Genomic DNA, 25162 nt, shown 5'->3' with positions numbered 1-25162 from the left:
GAGATAAACTAATTAGGACTGTTTTAGACCCTCTGGGTCCCTAAGCACCGTATCATATAAAAACATACCCATGTATAGCTATATATATATATATATATATATATCTTGAGATGAGTTGCAGTTGATATGTTTTTGTTTTTTGTTTTTTGTTTTTTTTTCGCGGTACGCGGGCCTCTCACTGCTGTGGCCCCTCCTGTTGCGGAGCACAGGCTCCGGACGCGCAGGCTCAGTGGCCATGGCTCCCGGGCCTAGCCGCTCCGTGGCATGTAGCATCTTCCCGGACCGGGGCACGAACCCGTGTCCCCTGCATCGGCAGGCGGACTCTCAACCACTGCGCCACCAGGGAAGCCCGATATGTTATTTTTTAACAGAAAATATTAATTAAATATACAGTAATATCTATTAGTGTTTTGGAGTCCATCCATTTTCCCCACAGGGCTAAAAATTTTGCTAGGTTTCTAAAAGTTTGCAGGTCCTTAGGCTCTGTTGTCCTAGTGCTTAATGGCTGTGTCCTGGTAGTTAATTTGAAAAGCCAGTTGCCTCAGTCCTGTAATTTTAAGAGCCGTTTATTCTGTATTCTCTTCTTTCTTAAATGGTTTAATAAATTTTCAGATATTTAGTTAACACTCTGCAGGAACAGAAGTATTCCTAACCCTAGTCCTAGAAAATAGTCACAATAGTAAATAGGTCAAGTCTGTATTGTTTAGGGAACAAGGAGATTTTTGTTGTCTGTTTTAAAGGAGTGCTCCTTGTGAGAGTAGGGCTCTGGATACAGGTGAATAAATTGTGACACGGGACTGCTTCCTTTTTCCTACGGGGATGTTGCTGTCAACTGCGTAACAATGAAGGCATTTTGTGTAAGGATTTGAGGCTCCAATAAGTTTTTCAAAGACACACACACTATATATATATATATTTTTTTTTCATCAGGGAGAGTCTCTCTGGGTACTTCAAAAGAAGATAATGATGCTTGAAAAAAGTCGTTTGAATAGCTCTTAGGAAGCTGCCGGAATCCTGCTTAGAGATCCTTATCACAGTAGCTCTACTATTACCTAAGAAAAATATAACCCTCACTCCTGTTTCAATCAACATAATTACTGGGTCATTACAGAGTTCAGCGTTGTTTCAAAGGCAGGCTGCCCTCAGTTAATGAGAATCCAAGCTGCACATTTGGCAGCTTGGGCCACCGTTTTCGTCACCGATCTCCACTTTGTCGCTTCGTCCGTCAGAACCGCCCTCAGGACAAAGGGTGGTTGGTGGAGGTGGGAGGGGTTGGGGCAAGGGCTACGGTAAGAGGAGGATATTTGCGTGGCCTGTTTACAGGTTACTCGGTTTCAGTGTCAAGGCAGTTTATTTGCACATCTCTGGCGAACCTCCGGTCTGAGGTCACACAGACGCCTGGGTGGCTCACAGGAGCCAGCAGTGAAGCTTCCCTTGGGCCGGGACTCAGGAATTTCACCAGCAGGGACCAACCAAGGGGCCCAGGGACCCCGGCTTCACTCCAAGTCCTGTGCCAGAGGGTTGGCGGCGACGCTCCGGGCGACGCCTCCGCTGCCGGCCAATGAGGAGCAGGGACCGCGTAGGGGCCTGCGCTCATTGGGTCGCGGTGGTTCCGCCCCGAGGTGAAGCAAAGCTCCCTGCCCGCTAAGAGAGTCTCAGCTACAGTCCGGCTTTTGTGCGCTCGCCGCTGGTCACCCTGCTGGGCATACCTTTACCTCTTTCGCCTAATTCTTCGGTGTCTTTTTCAAGCCCCGACTCACCAGTTTCATAGTTTTATCTTCCTTGCCCTTTAACTCTCACCTTCCTTCGCAGATCAGCATGCAGGAAAAAGACGCCTCCCCACACGGTTTCCTGCCTAGGTTCCAACATTTCGCTACGCAGGCCATCCATGTGGGCCAGGAACCAGAGCAATGGACTTCCCAGGCTGTAGTGCCTCCCATCTCACTGTCCACCACGTTCAAGCAAGGGGCTCCTGGCCGGCACTTGGTGAGCTGGGTCTGTCTGGGGCGGTCCAGTGTTGGGCGGTAAAAGAGAGATGGCTTATAAATTAAGAAGGCACGCAAGTAATTTGTGAGGTTTAATTTGTGTATATCAGGAATGATGTTTACTACACCTGTAAACCTCCTTGTAATAAAGGTTTGTATTGAATGGTTCAATGATCATATTTCTTTTGATAAGCATTTCTTTTGATAAGCAGGACTGGAAGGAACACTTTGTCCAACATGCCCTATAGATTTGGACTGATATTCATGTGATTTTGGCAAATTTGCAGTTCAAAACTGAGTGTCATAACTTCCTTAAGTTACCTTTAGCAACAAAAATTGTAAAGATATAGTAAGGAGTCAACTAAGAAAAAAATTAAGAGTCTCATAACTCACCTGGAATCAAGATTATTCCCAGTAGCTATTAACTCCCAATATTATTCCAGTAGTTATTAATAGCCATTGAGCCAGATTCATAGTTACATTCTATCATGTGTATTACATATATTGCCTCAGATAATCCTTACAGCAATTCTAGTATGAACTAGGTTCTTATTTCTCTCATGAAAAACCTGAGGTTTGGGGATAAGTATCAATGCAAAGGCCACATGGCTAATAAGTAGTAGAGCTGGGATTCCAGTGCAGTACTGCTCTGGAACCCCACCCACTCTTGGGCATTAGTCTATCCTGTGCTATACTACAGTAATGCTAGCAATAATCTAACCCATTGCATCATTGTGGTTTAGTAATTAAGAGCTTAAATCATGTAGTCAGAGGACCTAGGTTTGAATTCTGATACCACCTCTTTTTAGCCAGGTGGTCTTGAGCAAGTTACTTGACTTATCTTAAGCCTCAGGTTGATCCTGTGTAAATGGGTTAATAATAGTACCTACCACATAAGTTGTTGATATGTATGTTAAGCTGCATTGTACATTATAACTTCTCAGTAGTTTGCTATTTCATGGTGTTCATATTTGCACTTTTTCTGTTTGATCTGGACAACAACCAGGTTAGAGAGCAAGACAGGTATTATGTACTTTTTATAGAAAAGGAACCTACCCAGAGTCATAGATGAGATAGGCCTCTGTGTTAATTACATAGCTTTTCCTTTTTTGGTAGCATACTTGATGGATCTTGGAGTATTTAAAAGTTGCTGAGGTCCAGAAGAAATTACAATTGACCCTTGAACAACAGGGGTTTGAACTGTGCAGGTCCACTTACATGTTGATCTTTTTCAATAGTAAATACTACAGAGCTGAATAATCTGCAGTTGGTTGAATCTGGGGACATAAACCACAGATATGGAGGAACCTCGGATATGGAGGGCTGACTATAAGTTGTACATGGATTTTCCACTGAGCAGGGGGTCGGTGCCCTAACCCAGGAGTTGTTCAAGTGTCAACTGTAATTGAATACACTTTGTAGATCCAAAACCTTGATTATACTTCAAACACCTCTTTAGTGTGTTATGTTATATAAGTTGAGGAAAATTCTTTTAGACGTAGCCCTTTGTTTTGTGAAGTAGAGTTCTAAGGGCATTTCTACAACTGGCTTAGGATACTTCTAGCTACTATATTTTGTAATCAAAATGTGTACACAACCTGTCTTCCAAGTTTCTTCCTCGTGTAGGGCTTTGTGAATGTGTAGCTGCCCAAGCTTTAGCATTTAGTGCAAAAGTTAATAATTTAGCTGTGATATTAACAATTAAATGTTTTCAGAGAGCCAGCAGAGGTGGTAAAATCCACAAACTCCTCTTAATATCTTTAAAATGTCAGTTAAGAGCACTAAAGAGAATTTGAGGAGCTGAATGAGAAGCATCTAATTTTCCACTTCCATTTAGAAAGTCATTGAATGAATGAGAGTGAGAATTGGCACTGAAATATGCTTCTCCCCCCACCCCCCTCTCCAACCACAAAGTTAAATCTCTGCAGTGAATATTTAGGGAGACATGGACTACCTTTCCATGGCAATAGCCACATGAATCTAAACTTTTTTTCTGTCTGGAGTACAGCTGCAGGTCACATCAAGGAGGTGATGGTGGCCAGTAATGAGGATATCCTGGAGCCCTATAAAATGTCTACTCAGTTTGTCAAAAACAAGGAGACAAAAAAGGCAACAAAACTTAAATATCTATATCTATAGCCATATCTATATCTATCTCTAATACTGGGAGCTCCTGAATCAGAAACAGGTGTAAAGAGTGGTTGTGTTTTGTTATGTGCTATGTGGGGCAGGAGGAGAAAAGTATGTATAGGACTTTTAGTGAGTGTTTAAGTCCTGGCTTTGAATTCTGGCACTGACATTCCCTGTAACATTTGGCTTTACTTTCTTTAGAGCAGATTGTGAGGATTAAATAAAATGACTGGATACAGACAGAGACTGACAAATACTGTATGATATCACTTATATGTGGAATCTAAGAAATAAAAGTAACTAGTGAATATAACAACAACAACAAAAAAAACAGACTCACAGATACAGAGAACAAACTAGTGGTTACTAGTGGGGAGAGGGAAGGGGGGAGGGAGGTTAAGGTAGGGGATTAAGAGGTACAAACTACTGTATGAAATAAATAAGCAACAAGAATATATAGTACGGCACAGGGAATATAGCCAATATTTTATAATGACTACAAATGGAATATAACCACTAAAAATTGTGAATAACCATGCTGTACACATGAAACTTATGTAATATTGTACATCAACTATACCTCAATAAAACTAAATAAATCAAATAAAATGACTGGATGAATTCAGCTAGTATAGTGTCATACATGTAAAAGGAATATAATGCAAAATTTAAAAAGGGGTTGTATAGAGCTGTTTTGCCAAGAATTACTCTCTTTTTTGAGTTGCTTTTGTAGAGCTAAGATCTGAACTTCGAGCATTTGTAAGATCTGTTCATAGCTTCCTGTTGGATGCTAAACAGAGCTCACAACACTTATTTTTTAGGAAATGAAGTGCAGGTTAGAAATAGGTTTACTCTGTTGGTTCAGGTGGTTCCTGTTTCCTAATATCCCTAGATTAATGGGTAGAGGTGACTGTAACATAAAAACCACCATTTATCTAGTGGTTAGCACATGCCAGGCATCATGCAGAGAACTTATTTTATCTTCACATCAATTTTATGAAGTAGATATCTGTATTTTATTCCCATTTTAAAGGTATGGAGATTGACTCTGGGAAATATTAAGTAACTAACCTATTGGCATGTAGCTCATAAGTGGCAGACACAGAATTCTAACCCAATTTGGCTGACTTCAGGGCCTCTCCATACCACTACGGCCACAACAGTGATGCTTCTGTCTAATGGTAAGACATGTAATAGATAAATAACAGAAAGGCATGGCAGGATGGACCTGTAGTTGAGGAAATGTCTATGTTAAGACCCTGATAATAAATTTAAATCTCTTAGGATGAACTCTAACTTCTTTCCTTCAGGGTTTTGAGTACAGCCGTTCTGGAAATCCCACCAGGAATTGCTTGGAAAAAGCAGTGGCAGCACTGGATGGGGCTAAGTACAGTAAGTGATTTTCATTTCAAAGTTTGTAAAATCTAGAATCCATTCTTATTTGTATAGAAAAAATTATAGAGGCACAGAATGTAGAATTGGAAAGAAATAAGGATTAGCTAGTTCAAAACTCTTATTTTTTTATGACATTGAATTATTTGCTTGAGGTCCCACAGCTGACTTCATATGTATATGTGTAATTATAAGGTGAAAATAAATATGAAGAGAGGCAAAATGGCAGAATTTGCCACTTAGAATTCATGTAAACGTACTCTTCGTCTGAAGCTGTCAGTATAAATAGATACAAATTAACTAAGTTTTATAATACCACCTATGAGAATATAAGCTTTCTTATACTCTGGTTCATTCACCTGCTATTTTGTGCCTGAGAGCAGCACCAAGGAACATTTGCAATAGCCAGGTACTCTTGATACTGTGCTTTGGGAGATTAGGGATTAACTCCTCAAAACTTGAATTTCTTCCGTGAAGGGAGTGGACGGCTGTTAAATCATCTTTGTACTTTTTATACAAATGATACTAAATGAGGGCAGAATCGTGAATTTAAAAAAGGAGAGTCTTAGGAGTTTTCTCACAGCAAGAGTGTAGGAATCAGAAATGTTAATATGAGCTTTGGTGTTTGTTTGGGATTGGGGGAGTTTCTTTTGTTTTGGATGAGAGGGGGAGTTTTTTAAACACTAAATTTCTTAAATTTAGTAATGTGTGGGGAATATTATTATTTCCCACAGAAATTATAAAGGCTGAGGGTTCATATGCCAGACACTTTTTTCAGGTGGGCTCCAGAAAACACGGTTGTTTTGAATGGGATTTAAAGGTTAGCTTTCTGTATGAATTCATTGTTGGACCACAGATCTGCTTAGTAGAGAACTGCAATGTCAACCTCAACTTTTCTGAAAAAACTTTGCAAAAATTACATTTTCCAAGTTAATTGGATATCCCATCTACTGGTCACAAGTGATTTTTATCATCAAGGTGATACACTGATATTTTATCAGGATATTTTTCTTTACAGTGTTTAATGTGTACAATGCCAGTTATTTTTTTATTATGCAGTTTCACTATTTTTGTTCAACATGAGATTCAGATCACATGTGTTTAAAGAGAATCCACATTAAAAAAATTTAAAAAAATAAAATTTATTAAATTTATCAGGTCTAATTGTGAGTTTTGTTAAAATATTTTCTCAACTGCATATCCATATAGTTAATGGATGAATCATATCTTAGCTCTATTCCTCAAGTTTGAAATTTCTTTAGAGTTTGATACTTTTAAAGTGTAATTTAATTGGCAATTGGTCTCTTGTCTCCGAATTTTGTAAAGAATTATTTCTTTGAAGCTTTTCAGAGAAATGTTATAACCAAAGCAGAATTAAGTATTTTTATTTTAAAGATATTTTATTTTTGAAATAGAAAGGGGGATTTTGTAATGGTATTAATCAGGGGATTTCTGGTGACTCAGTAGTGACGGTTGTCTTTCAGTCAGCAGAGAGAGGGATATAAAGTAATGCAACTAAATACTGTAGGTGTTTTTAACCTATAGTTCTGACATTTTGCTTTACTCTAACTTGGTTTTTACCTTAGGTTTGGCCTTTGCTTCAGGTTTAGCAGCCACTGTGACTGTTACCCATCTCTTAAAAGCAGGAGACCAAATTATTTGTATGGATGATGTGTATGGAGGTAGGTGACCTCTCTCATTCATGTTGTTTCAGCTGATATTTGAAAGACAATAAAATGGGTCCTGAATTATATTAACAGTGCTACCAGGATTATTGACTATTGATTATCTTTTCAAAATATGGTGAACAACTCTATGCTGGTTCACACTTGATAAAGGAGGAGCATAAACACTTAGAGTCTATGCTCCAGAACTTGCTTATAAGAGAGACTGTTTAATAATAATTTTATTTAAGCAGCTGGAATGAGCTTATCCCAGATATATTCTACTCTAGAGAAGATAGTGTTTAAAGAGAGAGTGTTCTAGTGTCATTAAAAATTTTTACCTCCAGTGAAGATGGTCTATAACCCAAGTCATTCTCAAAGGTCTTAACTCTACCCAACCCTTAACCACCCCACCCCCTGCGTTTCTTTTTTAGGGAAGCTTCTGAAAAGCTGTTGAAAGCTATAGACCTCTTTCCAAAAAATGTACTTAAGACTATACCCAACGTTTATCATTTTAATTTTAAAATGATAAGGCTCCTCTCCAAGGACACTTACCCCTTGAAACCTATCCATGGATACAAATTTAAGAACTTTCATTCCAAATTGTTTAAATGCTAGTTATATAAAGTGGTAAGTGGGAAGGTAAGGAAGACAAGTTGCCCTTACCTTTAAGTAAGACTGATTTTTGTGTTCAAAACAACAGCAAAAAATTTTGTAAGTATATTATACATATATACCAAATGCTTCCAAATAATTAAAATGTGATTTATGGAATATTATTATCATTTTATCTATCTCCTATTTGAACAAAAAGTTAAATCTGTAAGTTCTTTGAAGGAAGAGACTTAGTAATCATTTTATCCCTCTCAGAAATTTGCAAAATGCTTTATATTTTATCATAGTACCCTATGATAGTCTGATGAATTGAAATTATAGAAAAATCAAATTTTTCGTTACTATTATAAAAACCTTTTGGTAAACATAGGTACAAAATCTTGAAAATTGCTGTTGATTTTTTAACAATTCTTTACATTCTTTTTCTATCTTACATTACCTAGGATCAGTCTACCAAAAGTCCAGTATATCTTTTTTTAAAAAATAAATGTATTTATTTATTTATTGGCTGCATTGGGTCTTCGTTGCTGCCTGTGGGCTTTCTCTAGTTGAGGAGAGCAGGGGCTATTCTCTGTTGCTGTGCGCGGGCTTTTCACTGCTGTGGCTTCTTGTTGCGGAGCACGGGCTCTAGGTGCACAGGCTTCAGTAGTTGAAGCACGCAGGCTCTAGAGCACAGGCTCAGTAGTTGCGGTGCATGGGCTTAGTTTCTCCACAGCATGTGGGATCTTCCCGGACCAGGAATCAAACCCTTGTCCCCTGCATTGGCAGGCAGATTCTTAACCACTGCACAACCAGGGAAGTCCCTCCAGTATATCTTTGTTTTTTTTTTTTTTTTTTTTTTGCGGTATGCAGGCCTCTCACTGTTGTGGCCTCTTCCGTTGTGGAGCACAGGATCCGGACACGCAGACCCAGCAGCCATGGCTCACGGACCCAGCCGCTCTGTGGCATGTGGTATCCTCCCAGACTGGGGCATGAACCCATGTCCCCTGCATCAGCAGGCAGACTCTCAACCACTGCACCACCAGGGAAGTCCCTCCAGTATATCTTTGATGATAATTTTTTTTTTCTTTTTTGGTTCACTATCAATAACAGCAAATTTTTCTTTAAATTTGCATATATATACATCAAATCCAGAACCGTATTTTTAAAAGAAGCCATTCTAAGTTGAATGATTTATCTTCTTTCACTGTAAAACTCTAGTAGTTTGATTTACATTGTCTCATTTGTCTACTAAAGCTTTCAGAACCGCATAACAAAAAGATTGAGAAAGAACAAAGGATAAAAACCAATTCTTTTCTCTTACCAAAGTATAATCAGTTTGAAATTTTATTTTGAATATTTCATTGGCATTTATTTTATTTTTTAAAATTTTATTTATTTATTTATTTAGTGGCGCTGGGTCTTAGTTGTGGCATGTGGGATCTAGTTCTTTGACCAGTGATCAAACCTGGGCCCCCTGTATTGGGAGCTTGGGGTCTTAACCACTGGACCACCAGGGAAGTCCCAGTTCATTTATTTTAGATTTGAGTAGTAGGAAGGAATTGTTTTAAAAAGATATTGATATTTCAGGAAGCATGCCACTTCATGTTTGAAGAGTAGAGATTGTGTATTTTAAGAAACATTTTCTGCTTCACACAACTTGGTGTGGGTATCAAGTGTATTTTATTTGACTCTGATTTTTAGTTTAAAATTTAAGCCTTATATTCTTTAGTATACGAGAAGGCCAAACTATTCAAACAAAGTAGAATTGCTTTTAGTTGTTTCTCTATTGGTGATTGACACTTCCTTATATTTTTTAAGTGTTTATACTTTTAAGGAATTAATATTTCCTAATACAGTTTTCTTTTCATTTTATCTGATTCTCTTCTGCCTCAGGTACAAACAGGTACTTCAGGCAGGTGGCAACTGAATTTGGATTAAAGATTTCTTTTGTTGATTGTTCAAAAACCAAATTGTTAGAGGAAGCTATTACTCCAGAAACCAAGGTAACTCAGTTTTCAGTTTGTTTGTTTTCCTTGTGATGTTTTGTTTTCATCATTTCTGTTTGCTTGAGGAAATAATTTAAATCTGAATAAAAATTTTACTGGAAGCCATTGGAAACCATCAAGATTAGGATAGGTCTGACTTCTGTGTATTATAGCATAATGGTTAGGTGCGTGCATTCTGTAGTGGGATTCAAATTCTAATTCTGTATCATGGTTGGTGTATTATTATGGGCAAATTATTTAACCAAAGTCTCATTTTTCTTCATTTGCAAAATGGGGACAATTGTACCTGCCTTATTGAAAGGTGATTGTGTGAACTAAATGAGATAAGGCGAATGAAATGCTTATTACAGTACCCAATACATGATGACTGTTAAAAAATTTGTTAGCAAAAGCAGACAATTCTTAACTGCATTACCAAGCTAGTATTGGTAACAAAAGTCACCACAGAGTTTGGGTTACAGAAAAGGAAGCTTGTAAGGAAGCCCCCAAACCCTAAGCATAGTTTTAAGGGTTCTAAGGGATACTTTAGCAAAATGATAGAAACAGAGAATGAGCCACAAGCAGTCTTTAGCTTCCATCCTGGGAAGCTTGTATGCCACCGGAAGGTGTTTTGTGCTGGAATGAATGGCATATGTGATATTCTTTCTTGGGACTTCATTGAAATTCTGCATGGGGAAAAGAAGGACCAGTGCCTTTTATAAGTATCAGCCTTTTCCAACTTTTTGCTAATGATTAAAAGGTTTGAATTGTACTCAAGATTATGTTGCAGTGAATGCTAAAAAATGGAAAACTTTTCTCACACAAGTTACTTTGAAGATTAACACCAGGGTGAGCTTTGAGTGATTAAGGCTTGTTTTTAAAGGAACTTGTTTTTTGTTGTTGTTGTTGTTTTTTGTTTGTCTTCTTGCTTGGGAGAAAAGATTCTTATTAAAATAGCTGGTCTGAGTCTTTCTAAGGGAGGAAAGCATATTGTGTGTATATTAATTCTTGTCAATAGAACTTTATATAGTGCCTCTTTACCAACTTGAATTAATACATTTTTCCCCCTGAAATGTCTGCCTCATCATTTGAAGTAGATTTTTTAAGTCTATGTAAAATCTACTTTGTATTTATTTACTTATTTTTATTTTAATTAATTTTTATTATGAATGAGAATAATAAATTCTTACCCAGAAATAAATTTTTATGTTCTTAAATAATTCTGTTCTTGTAGAATATGCATTATTTTAACTACCATGTCTTTTCTACACTAAAACTCTAGAGTAGGAAGAGAGTTAAACCAGACCACTTGTCCATTTACATAGAAAAAAGAATCATTAATCCTTTTAAAAAGAAAGCTGTAGATAATGTCAATCAATACAGTGGCAGCTTGTTTAACAAACAGAATTCTTTTCTTTGGTCTTTTCTATAACTATCAAACATCCATGATGTGCCTGGATTGTGCTTGGTTTTTGAATAGACAGATAAATATGATACTGTCTCTTAAGTGAGCTGTGGCCAGGTTTTCTGTTGTGTGTGTCACTTTTCTTCCTCACTCTAAAACCCATTCTCTTCTTCAAGTTCTGGGGACTTATTTTGTAGGTTCTAGTGCATCTGGCGTTAAGTTACTATTCAGGATATTTTTGGCGTCATAGAGATAGTTCTCTTTACTGAAAATTCCAGAATGTAAACTTAGACAACCTATGTTATTTATCTTTGAGAACAAAATTCCCAGACATTGAACTATCTCTTTGGAATTCATCCTCTTTTTAATGGAAAATAATTACAATAATTAACTTGAATGCTTTTCTGCTTATATGTACACTATCTCATTTGATCCTTACAACAACTGTATAAGGTAAATATTATCAATCCTATTGTATAGATAAAAAATTGGAAGAACGTAGAGGGTTAGTTACTTACCTATGATGACTTCTTAGAAATTCATGGGGCTGGGATTCAGATTCAAACCTTTAAACTTCATCATCTATGGTCTTCCAATGTAGCCTCCCAGATGGTTACAGTATATGAGATAGATGTTTGGCAGTGTGTTTTTACAAACTATTGTCATTTACTGAATTGTTTTAGCTTGTTTGGATTGAAACTCCCACAAACCCTATCTTGAAGATGATTGACATTGAAGCCTGTGCACATACTGTCCATAAACATGGAGACATTATTTTGGTCGTGGATAACACTTTTATGTCGGCATATTTCCAGGTAAATGAAAATAATATTTTTGGCATGATTAGTAGACTACACAGGAGAGGAAGGACTTGTTTACATTAAATTACATGAAATCTGCTTATAATTATTGATTAGACAAAGAATTAAAATTGGATCTTTCCTACCATTAGTTAATATCTTTTCAACACTACGTTAATATGTTGTGTGGGACTTTGTGTGTTTTAAATGTTGTCTTAATTAACTGTGCAAACTCTCTGAAGACCTGGCCGTATTATATGATTGTGTATGTCAGTGCCTTACACATAGTAGGGGTTTCAATGTTTATGTTTTGGTTCCAGGTCAGTTATATTATTTTATATATATTTAAACCTGGCTAACTTTTCAAATAAAAGGAAGAGAAAAGCTATACTCAATGACATCTCAGTGTACATCACACATTATTTCTCCATTTGTCTTCCCTCTTTCTAGTTTGTCTTCCCTCAGTGCTTCAAAGACCATGCCCTGCCCTCTATATCTTTACCTTATTTGTATCATGAATTTCTACTCCATGTTTCACCTTGTATCTGTGAGTACAGCTCCTTTACAGTGCTCCTTTTAGACTATCTCTTTTCCTGCCTGTCCTCTACATACATCTCTTCCCCACTCAAACCCTCCCATTCATCCGCAATTCCTTTCTTTCTTTTCTTGTACATTTTTCCAGATTCTTCTTTTCTGCTTTGCTCCTTTTGGTAGATCATCTTGGGATCTCTCTATAATTGACTGGTTGTCTGCCTTTTCCCCACACGTTCTCCTTTTCTTTCCTCTGAGTAACCTAACTCTGTTTCCTTTCTTTATTAGGAGTTACCATCTCCCTGCTATTTCCTTTTTGTCTGTATCCTGTGGTCATTCTTATTACACCTCCTGTAGTTCACCTTTATTCTGCAGAGCTCCTGAAACCCGAGCTCATTTTCTCCAACTCTTCAATTAGGCAGATGTTACAAGCTCAATTGTTTATATTCCCTGCTTCTGTTCTGGGTCCCTGAAGTTGGCTGACTCCCTAGGAGTCTGCACAAAGCTGTTCTTCACCTTACTCCATTTTATTCGGAAGGCACTACCATATTTTACCTTCCTTTCCTGAAACACATTTCCTGGCTACAATGTGTTCAGATGGCTTCATGTGTCATCTACCTTTGGCTCATGATATAGCTTCAGCTGATTCTTTTTTTTTTTTTTTTTTTGGTACGCGGGCCTCTCACTGTTGTGGCCTCTCCCGTCGCGGAGCACAGGCTCCGGACGCGCAGGCTCAGCGGCCATGGCTCACGGGCCCAGCCGCTCCATGGCATGTGGGATCTTCCCGGACCGGGGCACGAACCCGTGTCCCCTGCATCGGCAGGCGGACTCTCAACCACTGCGCCACCAGGGAAGCCCCAGCTGTTTCTTATATCAAGTAAGGCAGTCTGTTTCCAAGTGAAAATCTCCTGGCATCATCTATTTGTCCCAGGTGATTTTCACTCTTGGAGTCTTTATCCCAACTCCTTACCCCATCTACCACTTACAGTAGGGCAGTTATTATAGCATAGGATTGCTCTAGCTGAGTCATCATGAGTCCTGTATATTCCCAAAGAGATCGCATGAATCATTTTAGCTGGGCCTGCCCAGGTTACTCATCAGGCCTGGCCCTTTTTCTCCTATTGTTGTCACTAAAATAGGTCCAGTTTTTCCACCTTTCTGAAACCCACATCACATTCCTCATGCCAGGGACTGCAATTTGCTTCATTTCAGTCTGGATTCATTCCAGTTGAATTAATCAGAATCACAGTGTCCCTAGGCAACCACAAACCAAATGTGGAACCACATTTGGTTCCACAAAGCAAATCTTCTGAAAAGATCCTCTCATTATTTTACACTCATGAAAAGTGGGTATGTTCTGTCTTTCCTGTCTTTTGTCTTCTTGATCTTTTATAAGTCTCACAAAAGGCAAAATGGACATACAAGCATAAAGTTTCCACGTAGAACCTCTGCATTCCGGTAGTCTGAGTCCTGTCCTACCAATTTTTTAAATCTGAGTGATCTATTTTATTTTTCTTAGTCCCTTTTCCCCATCTGTACAATTAGTCATAAACATACTGATTTTATTGAGTTAGGTAAAGTATTTTGAACAATGCTTCACTGGGTTATGTAAAGTAACTCATGATTCTTGGAGCATAATGGCATCAACAGTTGTTAGTTATTGGTTTTTATTTTTCCTTTTGACCATAGAGTTTACAGAATGTTAGCACTGGAAGAGACCTCACACAACATCTAGTTTGACTCATCACTTTAGAGATGAGCAAACACATATGTAGAGAGTGCTTTGAGGAATACCACACTTAAAATGTCCTATTTTTGAAACCCTAAATGAAAAGTCCCATAGCCCCCAGCTAGGGAGGTTAAACACACACACACACACACACACACATGCGTGCGCGTGTGCACACGCACACACACGCACACACACTTTATTTTAAAGGAAATTTAAATGGAAAGATGTTGATATTACATTATTTAGTGAATAAGTTGATTATTAGTTTAATTTTCACCGTAAACAAAGACATCTAAGACTAAAGAATTACTTTGCAGGAAAGTTCAGTGAGGGAAAACAATCTAAACAAATTTCCTTATAAGTGATTTTACACTTGACAAAACTAGTATAATAAAAGAGTAATTAAGAGTCAAGATCATGGCAAATCAACAAATAACCACAGCATACATTGTAAGGTTTTAATGATTAAAAACCTAAGCAAATCACTTTTATACTTACTTGACAGAACAATTGCTAAATCTTTGTGTCAACTATTCTGTGTTTACTGAGTCATAAAATGCCAACATCTCTGCTAAAGGTAATAAATTTAGGGGCTAGTCAGCAACTGCTCCAAAGAAACAGGTTCAGAAGACCTGTTGACCTGAGTTTATCTGCTATTTCCAGAAAATTTGTGCCTTTGGATTTAATACTGGTTCTAATACTTTGTATTTTTATTCGGTGTGAGGGAGGAAAGGGAAAGATAATACCAGAGTTTCTGGAAATTTTAAGATGTGCGTATTTTTAAAAGTTAGAATAGGAATGGAATTTACAATAATAAATAGGCAGGCAATGAAGCATATTTTCAAGTGATTTCCCATTTGGAATAAAAACCTTTTATTCTTTTCAGCGGCCTTTGGCTCTGGGAGCTGATATTTGTATGTATTCAGCAACAAAATATATGAATGGTAAGACAGTCTTCACTTAGAATGTTCTTTTCCATCAATAGATGAAAGTAGCATAAGACTTTATCCTTTTATCCCTTTACTTCTATTATTCAGGTTTTCTCTGTGACTCATGTAGAAAGTAAGAAAATACCTTGATTAAATATAGGACTTCATTTATAGCAGACAAAACTATGCTCATGATTTAACAGCAGAGGATTAAAATTTACTATAAATGTTATATTTTTATCCTGCTGATAGCTTAAAGAGAAACATTTAATTTTTACATGATTTTAATTTTATTGTTTAAGGTATAGCTTTTGCTAAAGTTTATTTAAACTGATTCTGTAGGGATTTTTCCCAGAGTTTTTTCAAGTGAAAGTCACATTTTAGAAATTATAAGCTGAGGAATAAACATATGTTGTTTTTAACTTAAAGTTTTTTGTTTTTGTTTTGTTTTTTTTAGGCCACAGTGATGTTGTGATGGGCTTAGTGTCACTTAATTCTGAGAGGCTTCATAATAGGCTCCGATTCTTGCAAAATTGTAAGTATTAAAAAACCCAAATTTCCCCTTATGCTCTCAAAGTGACTACATTTGATATTTGTATTTCCACTAAGTGCTGTGAAGTGATAGCATTCCACTAATTTAGGAAGAAATGAGAAATAGTGGGAAAAATTCTGATTTTTTAGAGGAAAGAAAAATTGGGTTATAAAAATACAGTTATAACATAATAGGGCTTTACAACATGACCAAGAGATATGTTTTGTTATTTTTCAAAGCCATGTTAATTTTGATCATAATTTGGTAAAGCTCAAGTAAATTTTTGTTTTTTTCTGTCCCACCGAGCATCACGTGGGATCTTAGTTCCCTGACCAGGGATCAAACCCGCACCCCTTGCATTGGAAGCGTGGAGTCTTAACCACTGGACCACCAAGGAAGTCCCTCAAGTGAATTTTTAGTTTTATGACTTAATGGATTCTTTTGTCTTTTTTTTTAAACATTTGGAATGATGGCTTTCTTATACTATACCTTTTATATCTGAAATGATGATAACTTTTAAATGGCGCTTAACATATAAACTTATATTTTTCAACAGGTGTCTAAACGTCTGTTTTCTGTTTAGATTGTTTTTTTATCTCAGGTATGGAGAAGGGTTTATTGAAAGAGACTTGATTTAACCACTGTGATTTGACAGAAAGATAAGATACAAACATAATTAGGAATAAAAATCCCCTTCCAGGGAATACATGTTGGGTAGCAAAAGGGGGCACTGAGGAAGGAAACCAAAATTTATTTCTTGATAAATTCCTTTCATTTACAAAAAAAAAAAAAAAAAGGACTGAGGCACGTATCCTGGAGGCATGGGAAATCACAGGCTGCTTTAGACAAAAGCTAAATAGAATATTGGTAGAACACTCAGAAATAATAGGAGCTGAACTGCTATTTTCTCTGTGTATTATAATACTCTGTCAAAGAAATACAAGATTAAACTATGTCCTTTCATTAAAATCATAGAAAAGACTATTGATGCTCATATTTGAAAAGTTCATATCATTGTACTTGCACTTAATTTTCAGGATAATTCATTTTCCCTCTCATTTTTTTTAAAATAAATTTATTTATTTATTTTTGGCTGCATTGGGTCTTAGTTGCTGCGCGTGGGCTTTCTCTAGTTGCGGTGAGCAGGGGCTACTTTTTGTAGCGGTGCGTGGACTTCTAATTGCAGTGGCTTCTCTTGTTGCAGAGCACGGGTTCTAGGCACGTGGGCTTCAGTAGTTGTGGCACTCCGGCTCAGTAGTTGTGGCTCACGGGCTTAGTTGCTCCACGGCATGTGGGATCTTCCCAGACCAGGGCTCGAACCCGTGTCCTCTGCATTGGCAGGTGGATTCTTAACCATTGTGCCACCAGGGAAGCCCTCCCCTCTCATTTTAAAGCCCATTTCACTAAGCATGTTTTATGCTTCATTCTCATGTTTCTAATTTGATATATTAATTTTTCCCACTAAAACTCAAACATTGGGCTTTGTAGCTAACTTCTCAGAGTCACTATAATGAAAAAGAGCAGTGAGAGGATTTTCTGGGTGCCTCCTCACCTTCAGACTAATCCAGGACATGTTCATTTTGCAGCTCTTGGAGCAGTTCCATCTCCTATTGACTGTTACCTCTGCAATCGAGGTCTGAAGACTCTACAAATCCGCATGGAGAAGCATTTCGAAAATGGAATGGAAGTTGCTCAGTTTTTGGAGTCGAATCCTTGGGTAGAAAAGGTTATTTATCCCGGTATGTTAATCTGCTTTCTAAGCACATATGCTTACACTAGGATTTTAAGTGTTATCCTATGCATCCTGTTTATGTAACATTTGTTTGTAAGTTAGGTGCTTTCATGTATTTTTATGTTGTTCACTTATTGAGCTTTTTGTGTGTCTGTGTGTCAGGCTTTTTGGTGGGTCTGATGGTAAAGAAGATGGACATGATCTCTGGCCTAGAGTTGTCTATAGTCTAGTGGTTGCTTGGATGTTAACAAATTAATCTTACATATTTGATGTTCCTGTCTTTAGCTTGAAGGTTTGTGTATACCTGTTCCAGGATTGCAACCTTGTACTTTCCAGTAATTTGCTGGTAATCTTATCAGTCTGATATTCTGCATTAGCTCTAACTTTTATCTGATATAGATTGAGACTTGATACTTGGTACCAAAACTCCCCCAAAATTGTATTACTTTTTTTTGGAATTTCTTCACCTTTACAACATCTAGAAATGCTCATGTGAGTTAGCAGACTTACATGTTACTCTTTGAATTTATTTTACCAGACTTTTTAATTGTGGTCTGGTCGTCTTAAGTAAATAGTTCTTTTAAACCCTTTTGAGGTGTGCATCCATGTAGTCTTGGGTGTAAAGGAGAATTAGGCTTGATCCCTGCCCTTAAGGAATTTAGATAAGGCAAGGCAGAAATACATATGAGATTAAATGCCCTAATATGTACACTAGGTATAGAGCTGTTGACTGGTGTGCATTTTGAATGGAGGAAGGGAGAAAAGTTTTGGGCTGTGCCCTGAGGAATGGGTAGCATTTGTTAGAAGGTCATGGACAAGGCATTTCAGATTTTTTCCATAAGTGTTTATTAAAGCCAACCATGGGCCAGGCCTTGCACTCAGAACTAGGATCCAATTATTAGTAAAAGAAATAGCTTTCTCCTCATGGAGTTAGTCTGGTGGATAAGACAGACATTAAGCAAATAAATTACAGAGGATATAATTAACAGAGGGAAGGGGGCAGTCAGTGGAGAGAATGTTCCAGGTTAAAGGGACAGCATATGCAAAAGTCCCAAGATGAAAAAGAGTGTGGTGCCACTGGTGTCAAGAAAGCTGGCATGGCTAGAGCAAGGAGAGACCAGAAAAGATAGGTCAAAATGAAGCTAAAGAGATAGACAGGGACCAGAACAAGAGGTCAGATGTCAACATGGCATAAAGCTCATTATTAGGCTTATTTGCAGTTGACTTAAGCAAATGGTGATTTTGTTGTTGTTCTGAAATTACATGTTTGACTCTAAAATAAGACATTCATTATACCTTATGACTACAGGACTGCCCTCTCATCCTCAGCATGAGCTGGCAAAGCGTCAGTGCACAGGTTGCCCAGGGATGATCGCCTTTTATATCAAGGGCTCCCTTCAACATGCTGAGACTTTCCTCAAGAACCTAAAGGTAAACTTTCAAACTAGTTTTTTAAACTGTAGACGTTAAGACCTTCTTATAACATTATTATAGTCATTATTTCTCACTTCCACCTGACTCATATTAATGTTGTTGTACCTGGAGTTCACACCCACAAGCCTCTTTGTCATGAAATGCTTTGGGTTGGAAAATCACTTGAAACATTTAGAGTGATGCAGTAGCAGATATATGAATCTGCTTACTTAACTTATTTAACTCTGCAGACACTGCCGTCCATTTGAGAGAGACAGAATGTTCTAATCCATTGGTTTTTAAATTTAAAGTGAACCGTCTTTTCAAATGAAGTATTATGTGAAACCGCAGTAGTGTGTCGTCACTGCAATGCCGAAAGACTGTTCTGAAATCCAGCCTAGGAATGGCTTTCTAATCCCTGCACCACCCAGGTTGCATCTGCCTGGAGTGACGGAAGGGAGGCCTTTGCCTAATGTTCAAAGAGGCAGGAGGCCCTCAGGGGCCCTGGGAGAGAGACCTGTGTAACTCCATACTTTGGGCTTACTTTGAGCTCATGCAGTAATGTATTTAAGACTGAGTTTTAAATACTACAGATCTAAAGAAAAGGATGCTTCTGGATTAGTCAAAGTTCTATTGGTTCTAAAATTTGTCCACTTCTAAAATCAGAAATATAGTAGTGCACATTTGATTTAACACAGTTGTGAGAAGAATTTTTAATATGTTGTGAAATTCTATGACACTATAACACTAAATACAACAACCAAGTTTTTTTCCCTTCTTCCCTAGGAAGGGGTTAAATAGATGCATTAATTTAGTGAGTGATACATATTAATGAGTAAGTTTGTATAACTTGATAGACATTTAGAGATTTTTATTTAAAGGGTAACCACAGAGCTAGGTCTCAAGTGTAATAATTCTGAGGTTTTAGAGCTCATGTTATTGTGCTGGGTCTTAGTTGCAGCTCAAGGGCTCCTTAGTTGTGCCTCATTGGCTCCTTAGTTGCGGCACGTGGGCTCCTTTTATTAGTTGTGGCAGGCGGGCTCCTTCCTTGCGGCTCAAGGGCTCCTTAGTTGATCTTCGTCTGCTCCTTAGTTGCAGCATGTGGGCTCCTTAGTTGTGGCTCACCGTCTCCTTAGTTGTGGCACATGAACTCTTAGTTGTGGCGTGCATGTGGGATTTAGTTCCCTGGCCAGGGATCGAACCTGGGCCCCCTGCATTGGGAGCGTGGAGTCTTAACCACTGTGCCACCAGGGAAGTACTGATCAACTTTTAATGTTTTAAAAGTTAACACATAATATGTCTAATTGGGGCTTCCCTGGTGGCGCAGTGGTTAAGAATCTGCCTGCCAATGCAGGGGACACAGATTCGAGCCCTAGGCTGGGAAGATACCACATGCCGCGGAGCAACTAAGGCCGTGCGCCACAACTACTAAGCCTGTGCTCTAGAGCCCGCGAGCCACAACTACTGAAGCCCATGTGTCTACAGCCTGTGCTCCACAGCAAGAGAAGCCACCACAATGAGAAGCCTGTGCACTGCAATGAAGAGTAGCCCCCACTCGCCGCAGCTAGAGAAAGCCCGCGTGCAGCAACAAAGACCCAATGCAGCCAAAATAAGTAAAATAAATAAATAAATTAATTTAAAAAAAAGTCTGGTGAAATCATTGTTATGGATTTTATTCTGATTTTTTCTCCAAGTTTTTATCCAATTTGTAGTTTATTCATAATTGCACCATTTTCCATCCCCCGTCCCGAGGCCATTTTATCAACAACATTTATTTTTAGATTTTAGTATTTTTATTTTAGTAGAAGATCTATATTAATATTTTCTTTGCCACAGCTATTTACGCTGGCTGAGAGCTTAGGAGGATATGAAAGTCTTGCTGAGCTTCCGTAAGTATTTCTGTTTTTCTCAGTATTTTAACTTCGATTTCAGCTGTAATGATTGTTTGGAAAAGGAGTAGGATAAAATCAGGGATCATTCAAGATATTTAGCAATAAGAGCAGCATGGCACTATCTAGTTGGAATGGACTCTAACTCCATAGAATGGAGACCCTGATAAAAATCTAATGGGGGCTACTAAACACTAAGCTGCGTCCTCCCAAATTTTGCTTTTTTCCTATTTGCCTGAAGGAGATTCCAGCAGTAATTCTCTGACCTCCGAACCAGGGCCACTTGTTCTACTCCACTCTGCTCTGGAAGGGAGGTTGGAGAAGGGCTGATTTTAAGACTCCAGGGGAAATTGAGAATGTGTTTCTGATAAAAAAAAAAACCCTCCATACTCTTATTTATCAGAGGAGAGCCCTGCTAGTTACCATCAAGTCTGTTTGTTTTCTGTTTTCTGTGGGGTAAATGGCTCTGTGTCATCTGTGACATAAACCCAAAATTCAACTGTATTCCTGACCCTTCATTAACTGACCCAACCAATTCATCTAATTTTATCAAAGCACCAGAGGATAATAGAACACAAAACAGCCTAAGATCAGGGAGTCCAACAGCTTGTATTACAGACAAGGAAACAACGGTTCAGAAAGTTTTGCTGATGAATCAAATGTCACACAGGAATATGTTAGCAACTTCACTCTTGAGGCTTTGCATCAGAAACTGTGAGCGGAGTGTTTAAAGCAGCCTCGATCTGGATTTGAGAACATCAATCACTTAACCTTTGTGCTTCAATCTTTTCATCCATAAAATAGTATTAATAATTAAAATAATGATTATTATTTAATGATTATCTGTCCCAGCAAGCATTCCTGAGCTACATCCTGTTTTTCTTTTTATGTTTCTATGACCATATATTATAATTATTACAGGGATAAATCAATATCATTACCTATTAATTTTCAACTGTATTAAATGCATGGTATGTCTCTATGTTTTAATTTTCATGAACATTTCTTTTTTTTTTTTTTTTTTTTTGCGGTACGCGGGCCTCCCACCGCTGTGGCCTCTCCCGCTGCGGAGCACAGGCTCCAGACGCGCAGGCTCTGCGGCATGTGGGATCTTCCCGGACCGGGGCACGAACCCGCGTCCCCTGCATCGGCAGGCGGACTCTCAACCACTGCGCCACCAGGGAAGCCCTTCATGAACATTTCTGAAATAACTATGTGCAGAGGAATGTCAGGGATTACTAACATTTAGGCACATTTCCTGCCCTGGTTTAGTAGTTTATAGTTCATGCGGAGAGTCAGGCAATTTCATAATCTTTAAAAAAAAAAAAAATGAAGCCCAAATAATGATCCAAATAATTAAGATAAGCCATAGAGGTTTTTGTTAGTCTTTCAGGAAAATGCTTGCTAATAAGTCTGGATACACAAGAGGGCACACTCAGCATATGAAATTGGTTTATTTTTCGTAGTAATGCAATGTATATTACTTTAAGGCTCTCTTAAAAGTAGACCTCGCTTGATTTATTTAGGGATGTGGTTTAAAGTTGCTTGGCCCTTAGGAGCTCCAGCTAGGCGCTAACCCCAGTGCCAGTGGAAGAATAAATTTAGGTCAGAGCTTGTCTGTTTTATCACCCTCATTCTGCGTCTCCCAACAACGCTGCAACCAGTGCAGCATTGCAGTCAGCGGGGAGGAAGCTGAGCCAACATGTACTGGGTTGGTCTCCCAGCCTAACAACGTGTGTTAACTTGGTGACCTTAGAAAACTTACTTATCCACTCTCAATTTCAGTTTTCTCAATTGTAAAATGTGGATAACAGTGTACTGAGATAAGGAAATTGACTGAGGACAGGTAACTTTTACAAGCCCAACACAGCCAGTATGTGGAGGGGCTGAGAATCATACCCAAGTCTATTGGTCCCAGAAGCCTAAATTCTTATTTCTGCACATTCACTCTCTTTTAAGGAATTAAGAGCCTAAAAAGGCAGAACATTTTAAGGAGGATGTTTGCATGTAAAACTTCATTAGAGTGATCAAAGAAGATATTCATTTACTTTGGACACAACTCAGATTTTCTTTCCATGGGCCTGAAGTGGATAGGAGAAAGTGATTCCTTCTGCTGGTGGTGGAAGGGGATGGTGGAATGTTGGGGGCAGTGTACATCTAAGCGCTCCCTAAGACTATATAAGCCTCCCCTCCGTGATGCCTCAGCCCACAGAGATTCTCCCTCCTCTGAACTCCGGCAGTTCTTATTGTCCATACTTGTTTGGTATTTGCTGTAGACTGTTCTGTTTTGTGAATTGTCATAGTCTTTAGCTCCTGCTTTGTTACCTAAAGAAAATATCTCATTCTTCTTGGTTTCCCAATTCTTACTATAGAGCCTGAACCATAGTAGGTGCTCTACCCTTACCCATGCTGACAATGACGATGAGTTGCTACGTGATCTTGAACATCCTCTGAGGACTCTGTGTCATGAGTTATGTGTTGGAATTAATTCCTAATGCTTAGTGATTGCTACCAGTGATCGTAGGTTGTCTTTCCCTGATCTGCCTCAGAAGGTCCAGTTCTGGATTGATCCTTTGATCCAGATGGAATTAATTCTGACCAGCTCTTGATCCAAGAGGCCTCTTATAAGTGCAGCTGGTTGGTCATGGGGTGTATGACTTCTGGCCAAGGCCTCATTCAGGTTGGTGTTAAAATCCACACACTGGAGGCTATGTCTTCCCCTCCTGCATGGGGGTGTTTGACTGGCACCTTCAGTGTCCGATTGAGTATACCTTACTGATGGTATGAAAACAATAAAAGATCTTTGTGTTCATTTAAAATCATGACTAGAAATGATAATTTGCACAATTCCTTAATTTTTTGCCTGCGAAACATTGTAGGTGTATGAAGCATTTGATATTGAGAGTAGAAAAATTTTGAAAATAGTTGCAATTTATGAGATAGAAACATGCATCCCCTGCTACAATATAGTGATCAAAATTTTGCTCATTCTTTCTTTCAGGGCAATCATGACCCATGCTTCAGTGCCTAAGAGCGACAGAGAAGTCCTTGGAATTAGTGACACACTGATTCGACTCTCTGTGGGCTTAGAGGATAAACAAGACCTACTGGATGATCTAGATCAAGCTTTGAAGGCAGCAGTAAGTTTTATTTTAGTGTGTGTGTGTGTGTGTGTGTGTGTGTGTGTGTGTGTGCGCGCGCATGCGCGCACGCTTAATCTTGGGAGCGGCGGGTCACTATGTTTATAGAGTGGCCTCACTATGTTTATAGAGTGGACTGTAAACGTTTTCTCTTTTCTTATTACAATATACAGGGTGTATAAATGTATAGGGAAATGAGTCGAAATGCAGATTTAAAAGAATGTAGTCTTCAGAAAAGAATTCTTGGAGGAGGTGAAGTCTTTGCCTGAAGGTTTAATAACATATTTTTCTTGTGCACTGTTAACACAGCACTCTCCAAATGCAAGTCACAACTAGCATTCCAGAACTGCTATTAGAGGTTGCTTCCTGCAAAAAGATCAAAACTTCTGAATAATTGAATGGACCATTAATGAGCCTTTGCAGAGTTTTCAAGTGAAAATTTTAAGGGACTTTATTACCTTTCACAACTGTAATCTTCCTGGTATCATTCCTGTTAAAAAGTTTCCTCTTTCCCGTATTGTAATTGACAAGTCAATTCTGTTAAGATCTTTTTGTTAATTTGGATATACATTTGCCTCTGAAGGAGGTGAGATTTGTGCTGCTATTGGGGATTGTGTTCTTTTTTTCAAGCTTAAGATTTATATTGATCATGTTTACAATCTAATGGCATTTCATTTTTCATGTTTTCTGAGGAATTTAAATTATTAAATGAATGTTCTTAAATCAAGGGTGATTTTGTATATTGTTGAAAATAGCACTCAAAGCAATGGTTTACACTTAATTACCATAAGCCAAAAATCAAATATCTGAAAAGTCTGTGAAATTTTACTGATTTAAGGTTGTACTTACTATTTTTTTAAAAAATAAATCTTATTATCAAATGTATCCCATTGTGATATTTTCTGTACTATGTGGCATTAAATTGTATTCCTGGGCCCTTTTAATTCCCAACTCTTAGAGGTCTCAGCCACTTAATTTTTATAAATTCAATTGTGTAATTATCATGCTCAAATCTTAGTGTTTGCACATTAGTTATAAAATCTGTATGGGGCAGGTCAAAAGCCACTTTTATAGAGAAATATTACTTCTTATATTTTTATCTGAAACAGTAAATTTGTTGAGGCTAAAGGAAGAAATACTTTCATAGCTAGAAGCATAATCAGCAAGTTATTGTCACTACGTCGTAAGTCAAAATAATTGGATTTTTTAAATTGTTTGTACTAAAGGCTTTCAGTCACATTTGCTATCACCATTTGTTTCAGTGTAAAAATATCCTATCATTGGGACTTCCCTGGCGGTCCAGTGG

General features: G+C 38.1%; 1 protein-coding gene across 2 annotated transcripts; it reads left to right on the top strand.

Moving 5' to 3' along the window:
* Window positions 1-1649: 1649 nt before the first annotated feature.
* Window positions 1650-24739, top strand: CTH (cystathionine gamma-lyase). Of its 2 annotated transcripts, XM_029230284.1 has the most exons (12): window positions 1650-1986; window positions 5426-5507; window positions 7094-7189; window positions 9662-9771; window positions 11842-11973; window positions 15108-15165; window positions 15608-15685; window positions 17269-17421; window positions 18724-18845; window positions 20664-20716; window positions 23718-23856; window positions 24166-24739. In XM_029230284.1, the coding sequence occupies exons 1-12, from the start codon at window positions 1819-1821 to the stop codon at window positions 24190-24192; spliced, it is 1218 nt and encodes a 405-aa protein (XP_029086117.1). In that variant the 5' UTR covers window positions 1650-1818; the 3' UTR covers window positions 24193-24739. The 2 variants fall into 2 exon arrangements, with proteins under 2 accessions (XP_029086117.1, XP_029086116.1); XM_029230283.1 differs by having other exon boundaries at window positions 1653-1986; window positions 23718-24739.
* Window positions 24740-25162: the final 423 nt, after the last annotated feature.

The sequence above is a fragment of the Monodon monoceros genome, unplaced genomic scaffold (genome assembly GCF_005190385.1).
Source record: "Monodon monoceros isolate NGI ecotype Baffin Bay Population unplaced genomic scaffold, NGI_Narwhal_1 Super_Scaffold_18, whole genome shotgun sequence".
Lineage (NCBI taxonomy): Eukaryota > Metazoa > Chordata > Mammalia > Artiodactyla > Monodontidae > Monodon > Monodon monoceros.
The sequence above is the reverse complement of the archived record's forward strand: the minus strand, read 5'-3'. Positions and strand labels throughout refer to the sequence as shown.